At 40.6% G+C, this 19,065-nt stretch overlaps 1 protein-coding gene across 3 annotated transcripts in view; it reads right to left on the bottom strand.

The window, feature by feature from the left end:
- The window catches only part of LHFPL1 (lipoma HMGIC fusion partner-like 1), a 53,588-nt gene that overhangs the window by 26,113 nt on the left and 8,410 nt on the right, over positions 1-19,065 (bottom strand). For 2 of the 3 annotated variants that reach the window (XM_011953525.1, XM_011953526.1), the window contains exons 2-3: positions 17,876-18,271; positions 7,849-7,947 (exon numbers count right to left, since the gene is read on the bottom strand). In XM_011953525.1, coding sequence (XP_011808915.1) covers positions 7,849-7,947; positions 17,876-18,257 — 481 coding nt within the window. In that variant the 5' untranslated portion in view covers positions 18,258-18,271. The remainder of the gene's footprint in view (positions 1-7,848; positions 7,948-17,875; positions 18,272-19,065) is intronic. The other variant, XM_011953527.1, reaches the window with a different exon arrangement.

Genomic DNA, 19,065 nt, shown 5'->3' with positions numbered 1-19,065 from the left:
AAACACCGCATGTTCTCACTCCTAGGTGGGAACTGAACAATGAGATCACTTGGACTCGGGAAGGGGAACATCACACACCGGGGCCTATCATGGTGGGGGGAGGGATTGCATTGGGAGTTATACTTGATATAAATGATGAATTGAAAAAATAATAATAATAATGTTTCCAGCAACACAAAAAGAAAAAAGAAAAGAAAACTGACAATTATCCAGGCACAGTGGCTCACTCTTGTAATCTTAGAACTTTGGGAGGCCAAGGCAAGAGGCTCACTTGAGCTCAGGAGTTCAAGACCAGCCTGGGCAACATAGCAAGATGCCATCTCTACAAAAAATTTTAAAAATTAACTGAGTGTGGTGATGGGTACTCAGGAGGCTGAGGCAGAAGGATAACTTGAGCCCAGGAGTTTGAGGCTGCAGTGAGCTATAATGACATCACTGCACTCCAGCCTGGGCGACAGAGCAAGATCTCATCAAATGAATGAATGAATGAATGAACAAACAAATGATGAACGAATAAAGAAATAAAACTCACAATAGTAAAAAAAATAAAAAATTTAAAAAAAAATAAAAAAACACTTGGAACATTGTCTGGCACATAGGTCACATTCACTAGGTGATAACCACTGTTAGTATTAATCCTCTTTCCCAGTACTTTAAACATCATTTACGTACTAAGAACTCCCAATTTCTAAACTCAAGGTCAGATACCTCACTGAGCTCCAGACTGCTTGCTTGACATCTCCACTTGGATTTCTCACACAGGTATCTCCAAAACCTATCTAAAACTGAGTTTTCTTCTCTTTTCCCAATCCTAGCCACAGTTGCTTCTCCTCTAGTCTTCCCCATTTAAGGACATCTCTTCCATACCCATATCAAATCTACCACCTGTACAATTGATTACACCTTTAAAATATATTTTGAAACAGCCTACTTTCCCCAGCTCCACAGTCACCTTTGCTATGCTCATGTCTTTGCCTAAACTATGGCTCAGCCGCCTGACTGGTCTCCTGCTTCCACTCTCATCACCATCCCCATAGCCATTCTCTATAACACTGCCAGAGGAAACTTCCTAGAATAGAAATCGTATCCTATCTCTTTTCTTCTTCAAGCCCTGCAATGGTCTCTCATTGCAGTTAGGATAAAATACAAAGTCCTTTAAATTCTGACTAATGCCTATGTCTCTGAGATCATCTATTACTCTTCCCATTACTCACTCTTCTGATTCAGCAAAACTGGCCTTAGAGTAGCACCCAAATACAACATGTGCTTTCCCACGTTAGAGCCTTTATAGCATTCTACCTCTTTGTGTGAAACTCTCTTCTTCATGTAGTTCACTTGGTTAAGCCTACTCACCCTTCAGGTTTCTTCTTAAATCTTACCTTCTTGAAGAGGACTTCCCTAATCCTCCTCTAATTGAAGTCAGATGCCCCTCTAGAATTCTCTCACCAAACCCTGTCTCTTCCTTCATATCCTTTATCAACACTAATCAGACACCATGAGGACATCTACCATTTTTATAACCACTGAAGTTCCTTCCCTCATAGCACAGTGCCTGCCTGCAAGTCAGAAAACTTAAGGTGTGTGATCTTGGCAAGTCCTTTTCCAGGTCTCAGGATTCTTGTCTTTATATTGAGGAGGTAGGATTAGATTTATTTGCTCAATAAGCCTCCATTGAATGTGAAAAAGGACACACAAGGTCTCTGCCAACATGAAGCTTACATTCTAATAAGGAACACAGGTAATCAAATAGGCAAATCTAATAATTATAGATTGTGATTAGTGCTACAAAAGACACCAAAATGATGCTGTGATAGAAAAGTATGATGGTGGAGGACTTTGAGGTGGTGACATTGAAGACAAAGGATAATAAAGAACAAACCAAACCCAAATGATAGCTAAGATCTATTTTGCTTGGACATTCTATGATTCTGTATGCCACACACAGCTAAATATGCCAAGTAGCATAAAGGAGGGAGCTGCCTCATTAAAACTGGCACCAAGGGCTTTGTGCTCTCAGTGCAGGGATATGAGAGTCTTAGTCTTCCTCTCAGGATAATATCAGTAGATGAAATCAACCTCACAGAATTGTTTTAAGAAACCAGTATGGTAATGAATTTAATGTTCCTAGCACAACCACCATAATGGTACATACAACATTTTTAAGACCTCCAAATTCAAGATTGTAGTTACTTCTGTTGAAGAGGCACAGAGATATAATTGGGGCAGGATACACAGAGATTCAAACATATTGGTAAGGTTTTATTTTCTAAGCTGGAATTCAAATTCCAACTCTGCCACTCTACCAGCTGAGTGAGTGAACTTAGGCAAGCTATATAACTTTAAGTAGCTACTTAATCAGTGATACGTACATGGATGTTCATGGTATTACTTCATATCTCTTAAAATATTTGAAGTATTGCATAATAATTCTAAAATGTAATTAATATGATGCCTATGCAAGCATTCAATGAATGATAGCAATTATTGTTACATAATGATCACAGCACCTAAGTAATGGTTGAGAGCTAGGGCAATGGAGACTCCCAAGCCTGGTTTTAAATCCTGGTTCTGCCAATTACAAGCTCTGTTCCCTGGGGTAACTTAATAACCACCTTGTCAAGAATTTTGCTCCTTCAGTTATTCCCTCTCTGCCTGTCATCAATGTTTAAGTAAACTAATGTATTGGATATAGTAAATGCTCAAAAACATATTAATTATTGTTAACATCATTTTTATTCTCCTCAATCCTATGCACAGAAAAAAGAAAAAGAGTTACGAACAAGTGAATGGAAAGGATAAAGTGGGTCTCCCATTCTCTGCCCCCTCCCTTTCCATTTCTTTTCCTTGCTGAAGGAAGATGGCATATGCTAAAAACTGTTCTCTCCAAGAGAAGCAGCATGAGGTCCTTCGATGGCAAGCCTGCCTGGGAGTTGGAGATGAGCTGCTAGAAAGGGCTTTGACTCCAAGCTAAAATACACCAAGGCAAATCTCAGGAACATTCTAATCAGGGTCTGAAATCAAAGTAGACTTAAATATAAATGGATAAAAGTTAAGGATTTTTAAAGAATTGTAATTGTAAATAGACACTGTTACATTTTAAAGTTGCTAGAGTTGAATATATTATTTGAAATGAGCAATAAAAATGAAATATTATTTAATCCTTTTCATAATTATTGAAATGCAGATTAAAAGAAGACACCTGAGTGGAAGAAACTGAAATGTCGACAATCCACAAAATCGAGGAGGCTATGGGACATCAGGCAAACTCACACTGTGGGTTGGAGAGTAACTTAGCGCAGTCTCTTTAGAGAGCATTTAATTCACCAGTGACTTCTGAAAATTTAAAATAACCATTAAGCCAATCATTCCACTCCTAAGAATCTGTCCTACAGATAAACTAGTATGCTAAGATATACACATAAAGTTGTTCCCTGAAATATGTTTTGGAAAAGCCATTAACTGGAAGCAACCTAAATGTGCACAAAGAAGTGGTTAATAATCATGATTCAATCATTCAACAAATATTCAGTACTATTTGGTACTCTTTAAGCAGGCACTGGGGAGATAGCAATAAACAACACAGACAAAAATCTATGTACTCACAGAGCATGTTATCCCTACAATGGAAAAATATGGCATACCTAAAATATAGAAGGAAGATCTATAAACATTGATAGTTTTTCAAGAGACATGAATAAGTGAAAAATCCAAGGTGCAGAACAGTGTAGCTAGGTAGATAGATAGAGAGCTAGATAATATGATCCCAGTTGAAAAAAATATGTTGTATTTATTAAAAATTCTGGAAAATATAAAAGGAACGTAATGGTCACTTTGGGGAATGGGATTGAGGTCAGAAAAAAGACTGATTTTAAGTTTTAAACCTTTATATATGTATTGTTTTATTTTGTCACATACATGAATTATTTTTATTTAAAATAACGTTCTGAAATATACTTATAGTTTGGCATTTTTCTGGTTATCTATTGCTGTATAACAGACTACCTCAGAGCATAGCAGCTTAAAAATAACCATTTTATTATATCTCATGGTTCTGTGGATCACAATTTGTTCAGAGCTCAGGTGGGCAATTATTTTACTTTAAATGGTATTAACTGATGTCATTCAGTGATATTCAGTTAACCGGTATGGAGGGTTCAGAACAACTTCACTCACATGTCTAGTGCCTTGGCAGGAATGGCTGTACTAGCTGAACTTTTCTGTCTTTAAGTAACTCTTGGAAATCCCACGTGGTCTCTCCAGGATAGTCAAACTTTCTACATGATGACTCAGAGCTCCAAGAAACCAAGATGGAAACTACAAGTTCTTTAGACCATAGGCCTAGAATAAGCTTGACGTCACTTCTGTCATACTCTATCTTCTATAATGAAGCTGACTAGACTATGAAGTCTAATGCTCTAATTAGATTTAATTAGATTAACTTAAAGCAGCTATAATTCACTTAAGATTTGGGGAATAGGAATTGGAGATAGACCCAGCTTCTCTATGGGAAGACTGACAAGAAATTTGTGGCTATCTTTAATCCAATGCAGACATCAAGATCAGTGCCTTAATATAAATTGGATCTTTGATCATTCAAATTAGGACTGAAAAATAGTGTGGATGGTTTAGGATAACTTGAATGAAAACCTAAGAAAAGGTGAGTTGAAGACATGAATGTGATTTCTTCATATAGGAGGCTGCAGAAAACCTATCAGAGTATTAGAGTGGTAAATCCTTTTTACTTACTCTGATGGATTGATAATGCCTGCCTCTATTCTCCTCCCTACCTTCTTCATCTCTCTGAACCATGTCAGGGTAAAAAGCTTATTCCTTTGGTAGGGACCATGTCTTTTCTTTTTTGGCTCTGTGTATCTCCCTTCCCAAGTAGCTGGAACTATAGGTGAACATTACCATGCCCAGCTAATTATTTTTACTTTTTGTAAAGAGAGGGTTTCACCATGTTTCTCAGGCTGGTCTTGAACTCCTGGGCTCAAGTGATCTACCCACCTCAGCTTCCAAAAGTGCTGGGATTACAAGCATGAGCCACTGCACTCAGCCTAGAACTACCCATTTATGAACTAGGTCCTTAGGTGGTGATTAGGGCAGAAAACAAAGTTGGTAATCTCCATGCAAATCACATATCCAACTTTTTACTTCGGCACTTTACCTTAATCAAAGTAGAATCATAGCAATTCATTCTGTACAGCCAATATTACCTTAATACCAAAAGTCAATAAACACATCACAAGAAAAGAAATATAAGGTCAATATTCCTAATAAATATACATGCAAAAACCCTTAATAAAAAGGTAGAAAACTAAATCCAGCAAGGTATAGAATAAATTATACATCATGACCAACTGTGATTTATCCAAGAAATGCAAGGTTGGTTTAGCATATGAAAATCAATCAATGAAATGCACCATATTGAAAGGATAAAAGACAAAAATTGCATGATTATCTCAGTAAATGAAGAAAAGGCATCTGATTAACTCCAACATCCTTTCATTATGAACACAATCAGCAAACTAGGAATAGAAAGGAACTTCTTCAACCTAATAAAGTTCCTCCTGGGAGGCGGAGGTGGCAGTGAGCAGAGATCGCACCACTGCACTCCAGCCTGGGTGACAAAGTGTTACTCCATCTCAAAAAAAAAGAAAGAAAGAAAGAAAGAAAAAGAAAAAGAAAAAAAAAACAAGTAAATGTTTTGAATGCACAGTTCTCCAAAGGAGATGTAAAAACAGCCAATAAGTACATGAAAAGATGTTTGAAATCATCAGCCATCAGGAAAACGCAAATCAAAACCACAATAAGAGAGCACTTTATTCCCACTAGGACAGCTATAACAAAAAAGTGGAAAATAAGTATTGAGGAAGATGTTGAGAAAATTGAAACCATTGTACATTGTTGGTGGGAATGTAAAATGATGCAGTCATTTTGGAAAGCCTGGCAGTTCCTCAAAAGGCTTAAACATAGAGTTAATATGTGATTCAGCAATTTTAAGATATATGCCCAAAAGAAATGAAAATATGTCCACACAAAAATGTGTACACAAATATTTATAGAAACATTATATAATAATAGCCAAAAAGTGGAAACAAATCAAATATTCATCAAATGATAAATGGATAAATAAAACGTGTTACATTTATACCATGGAATATTATTCAGACATGAAAAGAAATAAAGTACTGACACATGCTACAACATGTATACATCTTGAAAACTTCTCACTCAGTGAAAAAGCCAGACACAAAAAAACACATATTATATGATTCCATTTACATAAAATATCCAAAATAGGTAAATCCATATTGACAGTGGTTACAGCAGCTGGGAGCAAAGGGAAATAGGCACTGACTGCTAATGGATAACAGGTTTCTTTTTGGGCTGATAAAAATGTTCCGGGGCAGGGTGCGGTGGCTCATTCCTGTAATCCCAGTAATTTGGGGAGCAAAGGTGGGAGGATCACCTGAGGTCAGCAGTTTGAGCCATGGCGGAAACCCGCGCTGCACACCCTGTCTCTACTAAAAATACAAAAATTAGTTGGGCATACTGGCGTGAGCCTGTAGTCCCAGTCACTCAGGAGGCTGAGTCAGGAGAATCGCTGGAACCTGGGAGGCAGATGTTGTAGTGACCTGAGATCGGACCACTGCACTCCAGCCTGGGTGACAGAGGGAGGCTCCATCTCAAAAAAAAAAAAAAAAAAGTTCTGGAATTGGATAGTGGTGATGGTTAGACAACATTGTGACTATACTAAAATCTACTAATTATACCCATTAAATGGGTACATTTTATAGTATGTGAATTATATATCAACAAAACTGTCATTTTCAAAAAGTAGAATCTGTCTCCACAACCAACTAGGAAAAATGTGCTCAATCTTTAGCTTTTACCTCAGCTAGCAGGACTAGTAGCTTGCTTCCCTTTCTTCAGCACCTGCCCCAAGTATTTATTCATTCCTTTATGTCAGAAATATTATATTTACCAGTCAGCCTTGCCCTGAGTGAAGAACATCGGACATTAGAGTGTCCATACTAGTTACACTTTCCCTCGTGTTATGTTTGCATAGTGAAAAACTTTCTCAAAAATGAGTCAAGCAAGACTCAAAAAACAATCTGAGGCAACAGAAAGAAAGGGAAGTATTGGAGCACAAGCTATACGTGGTTGGATGGCCTTGTTATTCCCAAATCCTTCTGTACAATTGAGAATACCCAAGGAAACCTAGACATTCCCTCTCCTACTCTCTTTCATCATGATAGGTGGGAGAGTATTTTTGAAATCTTCCAATTAGAATCTAATCTATTACCAACTCACAATAGTGAACCTAAGACATTCTCAATGAAAATTGGCAACCAGAGAATGGTTCAGGGCTACTTCTGTCACCTACTCTAATATTTAACAACTCTTGCCGTTAGAAACAATTTTGAATATTTACATAGCTTCCTCATGCGTCAGGTAAACTAAATAACGTTGTGTTACATCTTCAGTGGAGACTGACAAGCGATACTGTTGATTTACTTTTGGAAAATGGTGCCTAGAAGGAAACACTAGTAGGAACTAAGATTTATTCAGAAGATGGCAGATTGTTAGTCTCCAAGCATTTTAAATCCTTCTGAAGATAAGGTTGCCCTAACAGGTCATAGGTCTCTGGGTAAAAGTGCATAAATGGTATGGAGAGATAGTTAAAGAAGGGGAATTTACAGCTAACTCTTGTGAGTTAAGCCACCACTTCCCATAAGCTAACACATTGAGAGAGATTCAGGCAAGTACCACTAACAGAGTCCCCTCCAAGTGGTAAAGCGATTTCCCATGAACCATCACTGCCATCTGCCCAGGCCACCTTACCTAACTGAAATTGATTGGAGACATTCCCACATGTTTGCATTATCTCCGGGCTATTCCATCCTAAAGGGTATAAGGCACAGCCTGAGCTTATCAGCAGCCCTAGAAAGAAAGCATACACACAGGTAGAAAAAATATAACGTCTTCTGTCACCCCAACATTCCCTTTAGATTAGCTCAGCGCAAATTCTGCCTCCTCAATTGAGCTTACACTTCCCCCTTTACCCTAAATTTCTATGAGAGTTCCAACTCAACAGGATTTTTTTTTGGCCATGCCACAGGTAGTGGGGTGTAATAGGTAACAGAGGGGACAACTCACAAATTTAAAAAATGTTGAAAACTGAGACAACCCAATATACTTCTTACAGTCAAAATACTTTTGTCAATGACTTACAAGGCCAGGTTGGCTTCTCCAACTTCTTTTGCTTTGGTCTGATACACAGAGAATAACAATGTAAAGGTTGCTACTCTTTTCCAAAATCCAGCTGTTTCTAAACATCAGGTAAGTCCCTACTAGCTGAAAACATGTAATGATTTCTGTAACTTGGAGTCAACTGCTTGACTGATGAGCAGGGAACCACACTCCTCCCCTGATAAATCATTCCAGCTTTATACCAAGCAGTCCTTCCTTCTTTGGTTTCCATATGCCTTCCACCATGAACCCTTACCCTAAATAAAAGGATTAAAGCCCTTTTATTTAGGTCATTTAGTCATTACAGGGAAATTCTTTCGTACCTTAGTGATAATCTTATTCTTCCAACCACAGATACAAATCTGGATCTGCTTGCCAACACTGCCTTCTAAGGGCAACTGTGTTGCTCACAACTTTTTCTTGCTGCATACGTTTTCACATTTTATATCCTATGGCTTTTACCCTGCCTCTAGTCACAGAGTATTTTATCAAGCATTGGCATCTGACAACTAAAACAAATTCATTGGCTGGTCAGTGATGGGTGACATTGTAGCCTGGCATGAAGAGGTGACCTGGGTTAGATTCTTGTTTCTGGAATTTTTAATTGAGAAACATAAAGATGACTGGTCTGAGTTTAGTGAGTTGTCTCAATTGATTATTCACAGTCAGTTATACATTGAACTTATTGTTCTACTGTTTCCCCCTTCTCACTACTGCACTTGACTAGTCTGTTTAAAAATGGAGGGAAAAAATTCATAAAGATGCTGAGCTAGTTAACAGATAATGCAGAAGTTGAAAACACTGCCACAACACCAGAAGGTAGAATCAAGTCTGTGTCAAGCTAAAGCCAAGTTCAATTCAAAGTTATGAGTGGGTATCAATTCTGGATAAGCTGAGCAAACTGATTGGTAGAGGGAGAGAATAGGGGAGAATAGTGACATGAAGCAGACATACCATGAGAAAAACTCCATACTGTCAATGGAACCGCTAGAAAAAAGAGAAGCCAGGCCTTCCTGATGGCTTTCCAATTCTACTTTCTTTATGTTTTAATAAATTCCTTTTTCACTGAGGAAACTCAAGTGAGTTTCTGCTACTTGCAACCAAGAGTCTAATTACAATCACACCATACTTGGGTGCCACACTAATGATCATGGGAGGGACACCTGCCATGAATGTGGACGCAGAAAGTAACATAGCACAGAACTGTCACAAAGCAGTTGCTTGATTAATGGTGAATGAATAGCATATTTATAGGTTCCAGAGCTCTGGGGCTCAACTGGACAGTGAAAAGCAGGCTGCTCCAGGGACTGCCAGCTTCATCTTCACTTCTCTTTTCTCACTGAGGAAGAAGCCATATATACTCTAAGGAACTCATATTGCCTTCAGATGAATCCTTTAGGAAGATCTCAAAGTAGCCTCCAAGCTTGGCTGCGCCATGGCAACTAGCTTTTCTCAGTACTCATTGAGGCCACAGAAGAAGAGAAGGACCTTAAGAAATAGCAAGAAGGATTTAAATAATATGGAGAATTTACTGACAGTGAGAATGGTTTTAGAAACTAAAACAATGACCAATTAAGGTTAGAAATTCTCTTCAGTGGAATGCTTAAAATTAGAACACATTCTTATCTGTCTCGTGGTATCACAGGAAGTGAAACTGGTCACTCAAAGACCTTTCTAGGCCCTGGAATTCATCCAGTGGTAATACAACAACACCCCCTGTTTTTTCCACAGATAAACTGAAATCCTAGGATATGAAGAGGTCGTCCAGAGGATGCATAGTGGGTTAAGGACAAAAGTAGAAATGAAACCTAAGCCTTTTCCTGCTGCCAGTATATACCCTTTGAGGGAAAATTTAATAAAGACTGAGTTTTCCCACACAGACTAGGAAGAAAAGAACACAAGTTTATAAAAGAACACCAGCTCTATTTTCTAACCTTCACATTCAGATCCCTGGGACTGGCACGAACTCTGCCTTCTCAAGCGGAAACTAGAGCTGGCCAAGTGCCTTTCTTGGCACAGTAGAGGGAACCTTCCATCTTCTTCAGACCCCTGCCCCTCAGATCTTACCATACTGAGGAGCTCAGGTCAAGGATTTCCTTCTCCAGGAAGTCTTCCTTCGCCATCCCCAACCCCCAGGCTAAATTACATGCTCCTTCTTTCTGTTCCCATAGCACCCAGTGCTTACTCCTGTGACTAAAATAGTCTGTAATATATACTCTTTACAAAAGTTTATCATCTGCCTCCCTCACTAGAGTGTGTATTCCTTGAAGGAGGGAGACATACTTACCTTCAATTCTGTGTCCTTGGTACATGGTAGATAATAAGTACTCGATAAATGCATCTGTTTCAGAGTATGCACAGGCTATATAACAGACAGTTTCCTTTGCCCACATTGGAAAGTCCCTTCTGAAGGGACTCCAATGTCATGGCTGGGAAATCATCCCAGACACCTGACACCATAAAAAAAAAAAAAATCCTTAGAAAGGAAAAGGCTTTTGGACATAACCTACCCTAATCCCTCCTTGTTACAGATGTGAATGTTGAAACACAGAAAGGGAAAATGATTTACCCAAGGTCACATAGCAGTAACTAGCAATGCCTTTTTTCACTGATCAAAGAGATCATCAACCCTTAAAGGCTCTGTCCTTCTAGAGACATGTGTACAGAGATGATTACCTCTTGGCAACAATATTTCTAGCAGGCACTAGGAATTTTCTAGGCATTAGATGGAGAGTGACAGCACAACATGGTGGCTTAAAACAATGGGTGCTGTAGTCAGACTGCAGAACTAGACCTGAATTCAAATTCCAGCCCTGCCACTTGGAAGCTGTGTGAGTTTAGGCAAGTTACTTAATTTCTCTGTGCTTCATTCACCTCATCTGTAAAATGGGAGCAATAATAATACACTTATCCCTTGGTATTCACAGGGGATTGGTTCCAGGACCCCTACAGATACCAAAACCTGCGAATGCTCAAATCCCTTATATAAAATGATGTAGTGTGCATATAACCTAGCACATCTTCTTGTATATTTTAAATCATCTCTAGATTACTTATAATACCTAATGCAACGTAAATGGTATGTAAATAGTTGTATTCTTATTGGATTTTTAAAAATATTTTTGAGTCATGGTTGGTTGAATCTGTGGATGCAGAACCTGCAGATATGGAGGGCTGACTGTATTTTATGGAGCTGTTCCAAGAATTAATGAGATTAATATACATAAAGTGCCTCATACATAGAAAGTGCTCAAGAAAAATGTATTATTCTTATGCAGCTGACTCTCCCTGTGGCTCCTCTCCCAGTTTCTACCTGTGTTCTCCACGGTAATTTCTTCCTCACCTCTTCAACCCTTTAACCTCATAACAAACAGCTAAAAAGTCCAAACCTGAACAGGGCTTGATTCAAAAGCCGCCTGGTTGGAGTTATCTTGCAATTTTGCAGAGGTACCTGCTGAAAGAACAGGAATCTCTGCAAAGCATTTGTTCAGCTCTAGTGCATGTAGCTCCATGCTCTGCCCAACTTGCCCTCCCACCCCTGCCATCTTCCTCAGCCCTCCATCCTGCCTTTTAGACAGGTGAGCACATTAGGTTGTAAACATACTTCATGAAGATATTTGACTTGTAACTGACAGCTGATTCCATTACATTTTATCATAGCTGGAGAAAGATGCCCCTGGGAACCCATTAAAAATAAAAATGGATTCACTGAGTAATTCATTCTCAATTATATTTGTCTCCAGCAGTTCTCATTAATTTGGAGTTGTGAAGATGTGCTTCAGGTAGCAACAGGGAAGTCATTCACAAGTGTCAGTACCTGCCACCTTCTGAAAGAATGGAGGTTCATTTAAAATGTGGATTTTTGAACTTCAGCCCCAGGTATTTGATTCCGTAACTGCAGCCCAGGAATATGCATTTTAAAAGCACCCTGTAATGTGGAGGTATCTTGTCCTGGTACCAACACTTAAGAAAAACACCACTAAAAATGTTAAGAGCAGAAGCTCTGGTGACAGAGAAAACTTGTTTAAATCCCAGCTCTGCCACATATGAGCTGCAGCCCTGGCTCTCACTTCTCTTCTGTGTCATTGCTAACTCCCAGTTTGACTTCCGCTCCAACCACATATGCCCCTTGAAGAAGTCTGTTTCAACTGCATATGCTTAGCTGGGAACTCTTCTAATCTCACGTGCTTCTAGGAAGGAAAAGAAAGCCTTTAGAGTGTGTTACTGTCTTTACTCCCCTACTACACGTGGGCAGGTGTCCAATAGGCTGCCATTTTGTTTCCCTTCCTCAACTGCTCCCCTCCCTAAGAATCCCCTATCAAAAAAATATACCAAATGTTCTCCCTGACATAGTTGCCATGGTTTGAATTTACTGAGCTGACCAAGAAGAGGGCTGGAGTTACTTTATTCAGCTTCAGCCCTTGTGGAAACTGGGACACCAATACATACCCTCAAGTGCAAAATCTGATACAGAACTTGGAACCCTCCCTCCAGCCACACCACAGCTGCTCTCAACTTTCCCCTGTTCCCAGCGTTACTAGTTACCCATATCCCAGCTGTTATATAATCCTCTCCCAACTACACATTCTCAAATAGGTAGATGCCTAATCTTTGTCTTCTGGCAGGGATAACCTCCTCGTTGGGTATTACCAACCCCCGTTGCACACCCCTCCACTATTCACAAGTGTAACTGTTGGGTGGGCATTTGTTAAACTTCCTGCTCTCGTTCTCAATTCTCTTATCTTTGCATAGCTGCCAATCCTGCTTTCCAAACATAATTATTGGGTAGCTTGGAATTACTGCCCTGAGCAGAAGCCTAGTATGGGTTAATTTGTTATTATAACAATTTTGACTCAAACACAAACCAGAGAGAATTTACAAACCTGACTTTCAACTATATCTCAGCTTTCCCTTCCTAGGGAGTTCCTTCACTTACCTCCCCCATTCATTCTACCCCATATTCCTCTTGGAGTTACAGGAGAGTTCATACCTGCTAAAGATGTCAAAAGTAGATCAGGGAAGGCTTCACAGAAGGGCTGCCTTGGACCTGGCCTTTGAGAGATAGGTAGATATTTACAGGGAGGGATAGAAGAAAAGGGAATTCCAGAAAGAAGCAACACCCTAAACAAGGCTGAGCAGAGTTTCTCAAATTTTAGTGTGTCCTGGAATCATGATAGTGAATGGTAAGTAACAACTCCCAGACAGTTGTTATCTTTTCAGTAGGGACAAGGGAATGTGATCAGGGTATAAAGGAGGCTTCAGCTATATTGCTAATATTCCATTTCTTACACAGAGTAGTGAGTACATCTGAAATATTTTATAATATATTTTCAAAAACATATGAGCATGAGAGGTTGTATATTATGCACTTTAGCAGGCCCTGGTGCAGTCTGTAGGACTAAGGAATCTGTAATAACAAGCACCCCAGGTAATTCTGAATCCAAGCGGTTCATGGACCACTCTGGAAAACACTGTGATAGCATTTCTTTTCCAACAGAGAAAAGAAAAAAAATCAAGAGCATCAGTGTATGAAGCACAGGATTGAGAGTCAAGAGTCCTGGACCATATTCTCAGCTCTGCTCTAATTTGCTACCTAAGTCTTTGCTAGTGGGTTAACTTCCCTAAATACCACTTCCCAAACAGAAAATCACTTTCATAATCCTTTCTCAGCGTGGTAAGGATAAATAAAATGATATCTGGTGAAACTTTGAAAGACTTTCCGGAAGAAAAATGGCTTCCAGAGATGATAATGATTTTTAGAAGCATGGCACTCTTCCTGAAATCAAGTTCTCAGTGATATGCCTCCAACGGCAACTTTTATTCAGTTTGAAGCATGTAATGTTAGGACCTTACACGGGAAAAAGCACTGGTGTGTTGAATGCTGTTCTCTTAACAACAAAAAATAATGTCCAGGGTAGTGATCTTCCCTTGGGCTGGGGAAAGGGAACACATATACACATCAAAGTCACTGGGGAGATTTCACTAAATGTGCAGCCTTACATCTGTTGTTGTGTATATCAGAATGGAAAACAAGACCAGAGAGTTGGAAAGCTCACATTTTTTAAGCACCCCAGGTGATTCTGATACATTCCTTGGTCGAGAAAGATTTTTGGCCTCCCATGAGTAACCTGATCCAAGATCTTACATTGTTTTCCTGCCAAGAAGTTCCTTATATTTACTACTCACCTATTTGTTCTTTGTTTAGCTCTCACTGAAGATAGAGCATCTCATAAGCATCTTGCATATGTATACACAGGGGAATGTGAATAATGGCCATGTTCTCAGGGACTGGGAGCCAGCTGTTTGGAAATCTCAGCATCCCCAGTGTTGAAATAATCTCCTGGCCAGGTGTTTCCTTCATTGATTGGAGCAGGGCATGGAGGTCCCAGTGGAAGGCTCTCTGGACCCGAGGGTTGTCCAGATGGATCAGCTACAGGTGGAGCAAATGGGACCCATGGGCCCCATCAGGTCACCTTGCTGAGTATGAGTCAGGCCAGCAGCTCTTTATTTCTTCCTGTCTCTCCCACTTCCCACAACTCATCTCTGTGGGCAGCCGCCAAATGGGGGAACAAGAGTCAGGTGGGGGAGGGAGTAGTTCTTAATGGATACTCCATCTCTTCAGTGGTTTGGGGTCTGGCAGAGAGAAACCAGACCTGACAGAAATTGACTCCTCCTCCAATGTATTTCAGTTAATGCACTAGCTGCTGAGAAGCAGCCAGGCCTGAAGCAACAAAATCAATTCCCCTCAGCTACACAAGTTTGAACTTAATCTCCCAAACTCTTTCTCTACTGTCTTTTATCCATTGGGCCCAAAATGCTGCCCAGCTTTGGTTTCCTTCCACTGGCAAAGCCTGTCTCAGAGGGTCAGGCCGAAGATGTCCAAAGATCCTTAGGTCACAGTCATATGCCAAGGGGCTTCTAGTAAGTTCATCCAAGCAACCCTCACCATTCTTTCACATCTGATATAACCTGGACAGCCACCAGTCTCTAGAAAGGAGGCAGGAATGGTTCTTAATTGACTGGTGTTACAGATGGGGAAGCTGTGGATGTCTAGCGATCTGTCCCAATATCAATTCCCTGCCCAGGGTTAAACCTGGTAGCACACCCAGGGTCTTGAAGATTTGTAGGACTACTGCCAAACGGCATTTTCTTCTTGAGCTTTAAAGACCCTCATCTACATGTGAACACTGTGACTATGTTCCTATGAGCAAGGCTCATGTGGATATAGAACGGCAGAATCATGTGAAACTAAAATGACGCTCATGTTTTTATTTCCTCTAGGTGATACCTGCCACTCAAAGTTCTGTCCCGCCCAAGCTGTGAATATCCAAATCTCCACTACCTTCCCACATCCCCCATCAACAATTTCATTTGAGTTTCTATACCTAGTAGGTGAAATCAACCGGAATGCATCATATGGAGAATTATGAATGCTTTGTGAAAGTCTCAGTTGAGCCCAAAAGAGGAAGCAAGCTGGGGGTATGGGAGCTGCTTTAATGTGTGGAATTGGATGGAGGCTGTTGCTAGGCTTTCTGATTCTTGACAGTCAGCCCCTCCTCACTCTGCTGGAAACTCTTAGAAATACAAGTGAAACTAAACTGTCACTCTTTTGTCAGAAGAGATGAGAGCTCAGGGTGCTAACATCCCTGCATGGAAGCCTGGAAAAAGAGGAAAGCATGTGAACTAATCCAGCTCTCACACATTCAGTTTATCCCAACATATGCTAGATATTGCCTTAGCCATGCATTCATTCTTTCTACAGTTACTGAACATCTGCTTTGTGCCAGGCACGGAACTGGGCTCCAGGGTTATGAATACGAATTGCAAGGATGACCCCTCTGCCCTATCAGCCAAGTGTCACTTCCTGAAATAATGTGTTCATAGCAGTGCTGAGTTAATTATAGCATGTTTAAAAATAAAAGTGAAAGGTAAGCCTAAGACCTATTTGTAATACCCATGGAGCTTCCAAAGCCAGCTAAGATAATTGGCTTAGATCAGCCTTAGCAACTGGTGTAGTATTACAGTTTTCAAAGGGAAGAAACTAACCTAATTATACATTCCAATGTGGCTAAAAACCCATTAGTGGCTAAACGGTGGGAAAAATCAGAAATGAAGGAGGCTAGAATGGTAATTCAGATTTAAAACTTTTAAAGTCTGAGAAAAGAGGAAACCAGAAAGCATCACCTTAATTGGTATTACAAAAAGAGTCTGATGCTTTTCATAACCAGGCCAGGAAACCATAGTAGCCTAGCCCAGGGTTTCCCAAACTTGGAACTACTAACATTTTGGCTGGATACCTCTTTGTGGTTGTAGGGGAGTGTTGTCTTCGTCTTGTGCATTGTAGATGTTCATCAGCATCCCTCACCTTCACCCACTGGATGTCAGTAGAACCCTCCCCAAGTTGTGACAGTTTAAAATGCCTCCAGACATTACCAAATGTCTTCCAGGGGGAGGGGCGTGCAAAAGTAGTCCCCATTGAGAACCACTGTCTTAGCTCATCACTGCCATCTCACTCCAAGGCCACCTGAATGCAGTCATTGGGCAGAAGAAAGAAAGATCAGATCTGGACTATATCACCAGGGGACAAATTCAAAGGAAGTGAAGCATAGGAAAGGTCATGTCATTTTCCCACTATGGTCACACAGCAACTTGGTGAAAAAAACAGAAGTGAAATCCAAGTTTCCTGGCTCTAGTGATCCACACTGTCATGCTAATGGAGATAATAATGATAATGAATTGGATAATAATTCTAAAACTCTGTAACAACAAACTTCAGGGGTAGATTCTACCAGCACTTTTTCCCAGTGCCTAATCTAGGTTTTGCAAAATACTCAAATATTCACATATATATTTTCCTGTCTTTCTAAATTTGTTTTTTCTTCTCAGATGTTCAAATTGTACAGCTCTCATTGTCTTTCTGAAGTCTTCCATTTTTGCATTTTGCTTTTTTCTAGCCAGTCCACACACTGCCAGTATCTCAGGTTCCCTTCACTAAAGTTAGGGGGAGCCTGAATGAGAGGAAGAACAAGTAAGGTGGGTCAAGGTCACAAGAAATCTGGGTAGACTGCTAATAGTTGCCAGATAAGTCTAGCTTTAGATGTGTTCCAAATAAGTAGTCATCTACAGTTTGTCTGGTACCTAGCATTTCACTATTAGAGGTGTATTTCTTTGATGAGAATTGTTAGTAATTTGCACCTGTGTGTATGTGTTTATCAGATCACTGTTCTCTGAGATAACTACCAGAGAGCAGGACTACTAGAGATCAAATTTATATTGGAGCAGTAATACTAGAGTGTATGTTGCTGCCTCTGGAAGGCAGATATATTAATAGATAATGTTTTTAAATGGGCTACCTGCAGGCAGATGAAGGTAACAAAAATAGACGGTAAGCAACAGATATCAACTCTGCCTACTAGCCAAATTTACTGTGAATAAAACTCCGATATTGATTGCAGTTTGGGAAGTCCTAGACTAAATATTTTAAAGAAGACTTCATTCATAGCCTTAGAGTTAGACAAAGTGAAGGGGATAAGAGTGGGTTTCCCCGTAAGGCTACACTCCCCACTCCTCCCTGCCCCAAAGCTACTCAACCCACTCAATCCTAAAAGCACAGTCTTACCTCCAACAAATTGCGCTGCTCCCATGCAACGTCCCATCATTCTGGAGATGAGCTCCTCCATGCAGCAACCCAGGACAGCAGCTAGTGCCACCAGGAGTAGCAGAGCACAGCCGGCACCTGTCACCACCGTGCACATCTGCCAGGCCAGGCTTGGGATGGCATTGAAGCTGGCATAGCGCCCACATTCTTCCACCATGATCAGACCGTGTCCCTCTCCCCGCACAGGGTAGTTGCACCTCCGGAATGTACTGAATGACACTGGCTTCCCCAGCTGGGATCCAAAGAGCCAGTAAGGTAGGAAGTAACTGGTAGAACTGGTCACGGCAGTAACAAGGGACAGGAAGGCCCAGAGGGTTCCCACCATGGTCAGGCTGCTCCTCATGGTCACAGGTTTCTCTGCAGGGATGGGGAGATGAGTTGGATCACAGCACCAAATGCAGTAAGTTACCATGTAGGCTCCACTGGCCTATTTTTCATCTGGTTGGCCAGTCCTGGGGCTCAATTATGTGCCACTTGTTCATTGCTTCTGGATAAGATTATTCTCTCGAGGACCGTTTGGATCCCTGTGGGATTTTGCTTTTCAGTACTTTTCCCACCTTCCCTTCCTTCTGCCTGATTTAGAGTTCTATGGTCTTTAGGCTGCAATGGAGGAACCAGATAACTGAATTAGGGTCTGCTCTGCCAACTCAAATACAGCCGGATCAGACAGCTTTTAACTCTTGACATACATCGTGAAACAAGTGGCAGGAAAGGAGACTAAATGAAAACAAGGCTGCTGTCCCAGCTTCCAGCTGAATGGACTTCCTGGCCTGGTAGCTTGGAAGAAGGCAATATCCGAAGAGGATCAGGAACAAAGTTGTTTTCAGTGAGTGAAGGAGAAGGAAGACAACTTAGCAGGACCTGCCCCTACTATAAGGGGTAAGAGGGAAGGAGACCTCGCCATGGAGTTCCAGGTTGTTCCCATTTGACTTTGGTAAGATGTCCAGCAGTGTGTTAGTGTGGGCTTTTCAACTGGGATGCATCAGCCAGGTTAAAACGGATAGAATAAAATAAGGAGTGTCTAGTCTCATACCCTGTGCTTGTCACTGAGAGAGTGCTGATCAGTCACTTTTCCCACAATCGAAATGGGAGGCAACTTTCCAACCAGGAGAGGTTAACTCTGGACTGGCTATTAAGAAAAGCTTCCAGGC

The sequence above is a fragment of the Colobus angolensis genome, unplaced genomic scaffold, assembly GCF_000951035.1.
Source record: "Colobus angolensis palliatus isolate OR3802 unplaced genomic scaffold, Cang.pa_1.0 Scaffold366, whole genome shotgun sequence".
NCBI classification, from domain to species: Eukaryota; Metazoa; Chordata; class Mammalia; order Primates; family Cercopithecidae; genus Colobus; species Colobus angolensis.
This window is presented reverse-complemented; position numbering and strand designations above follow the sequence as displayed.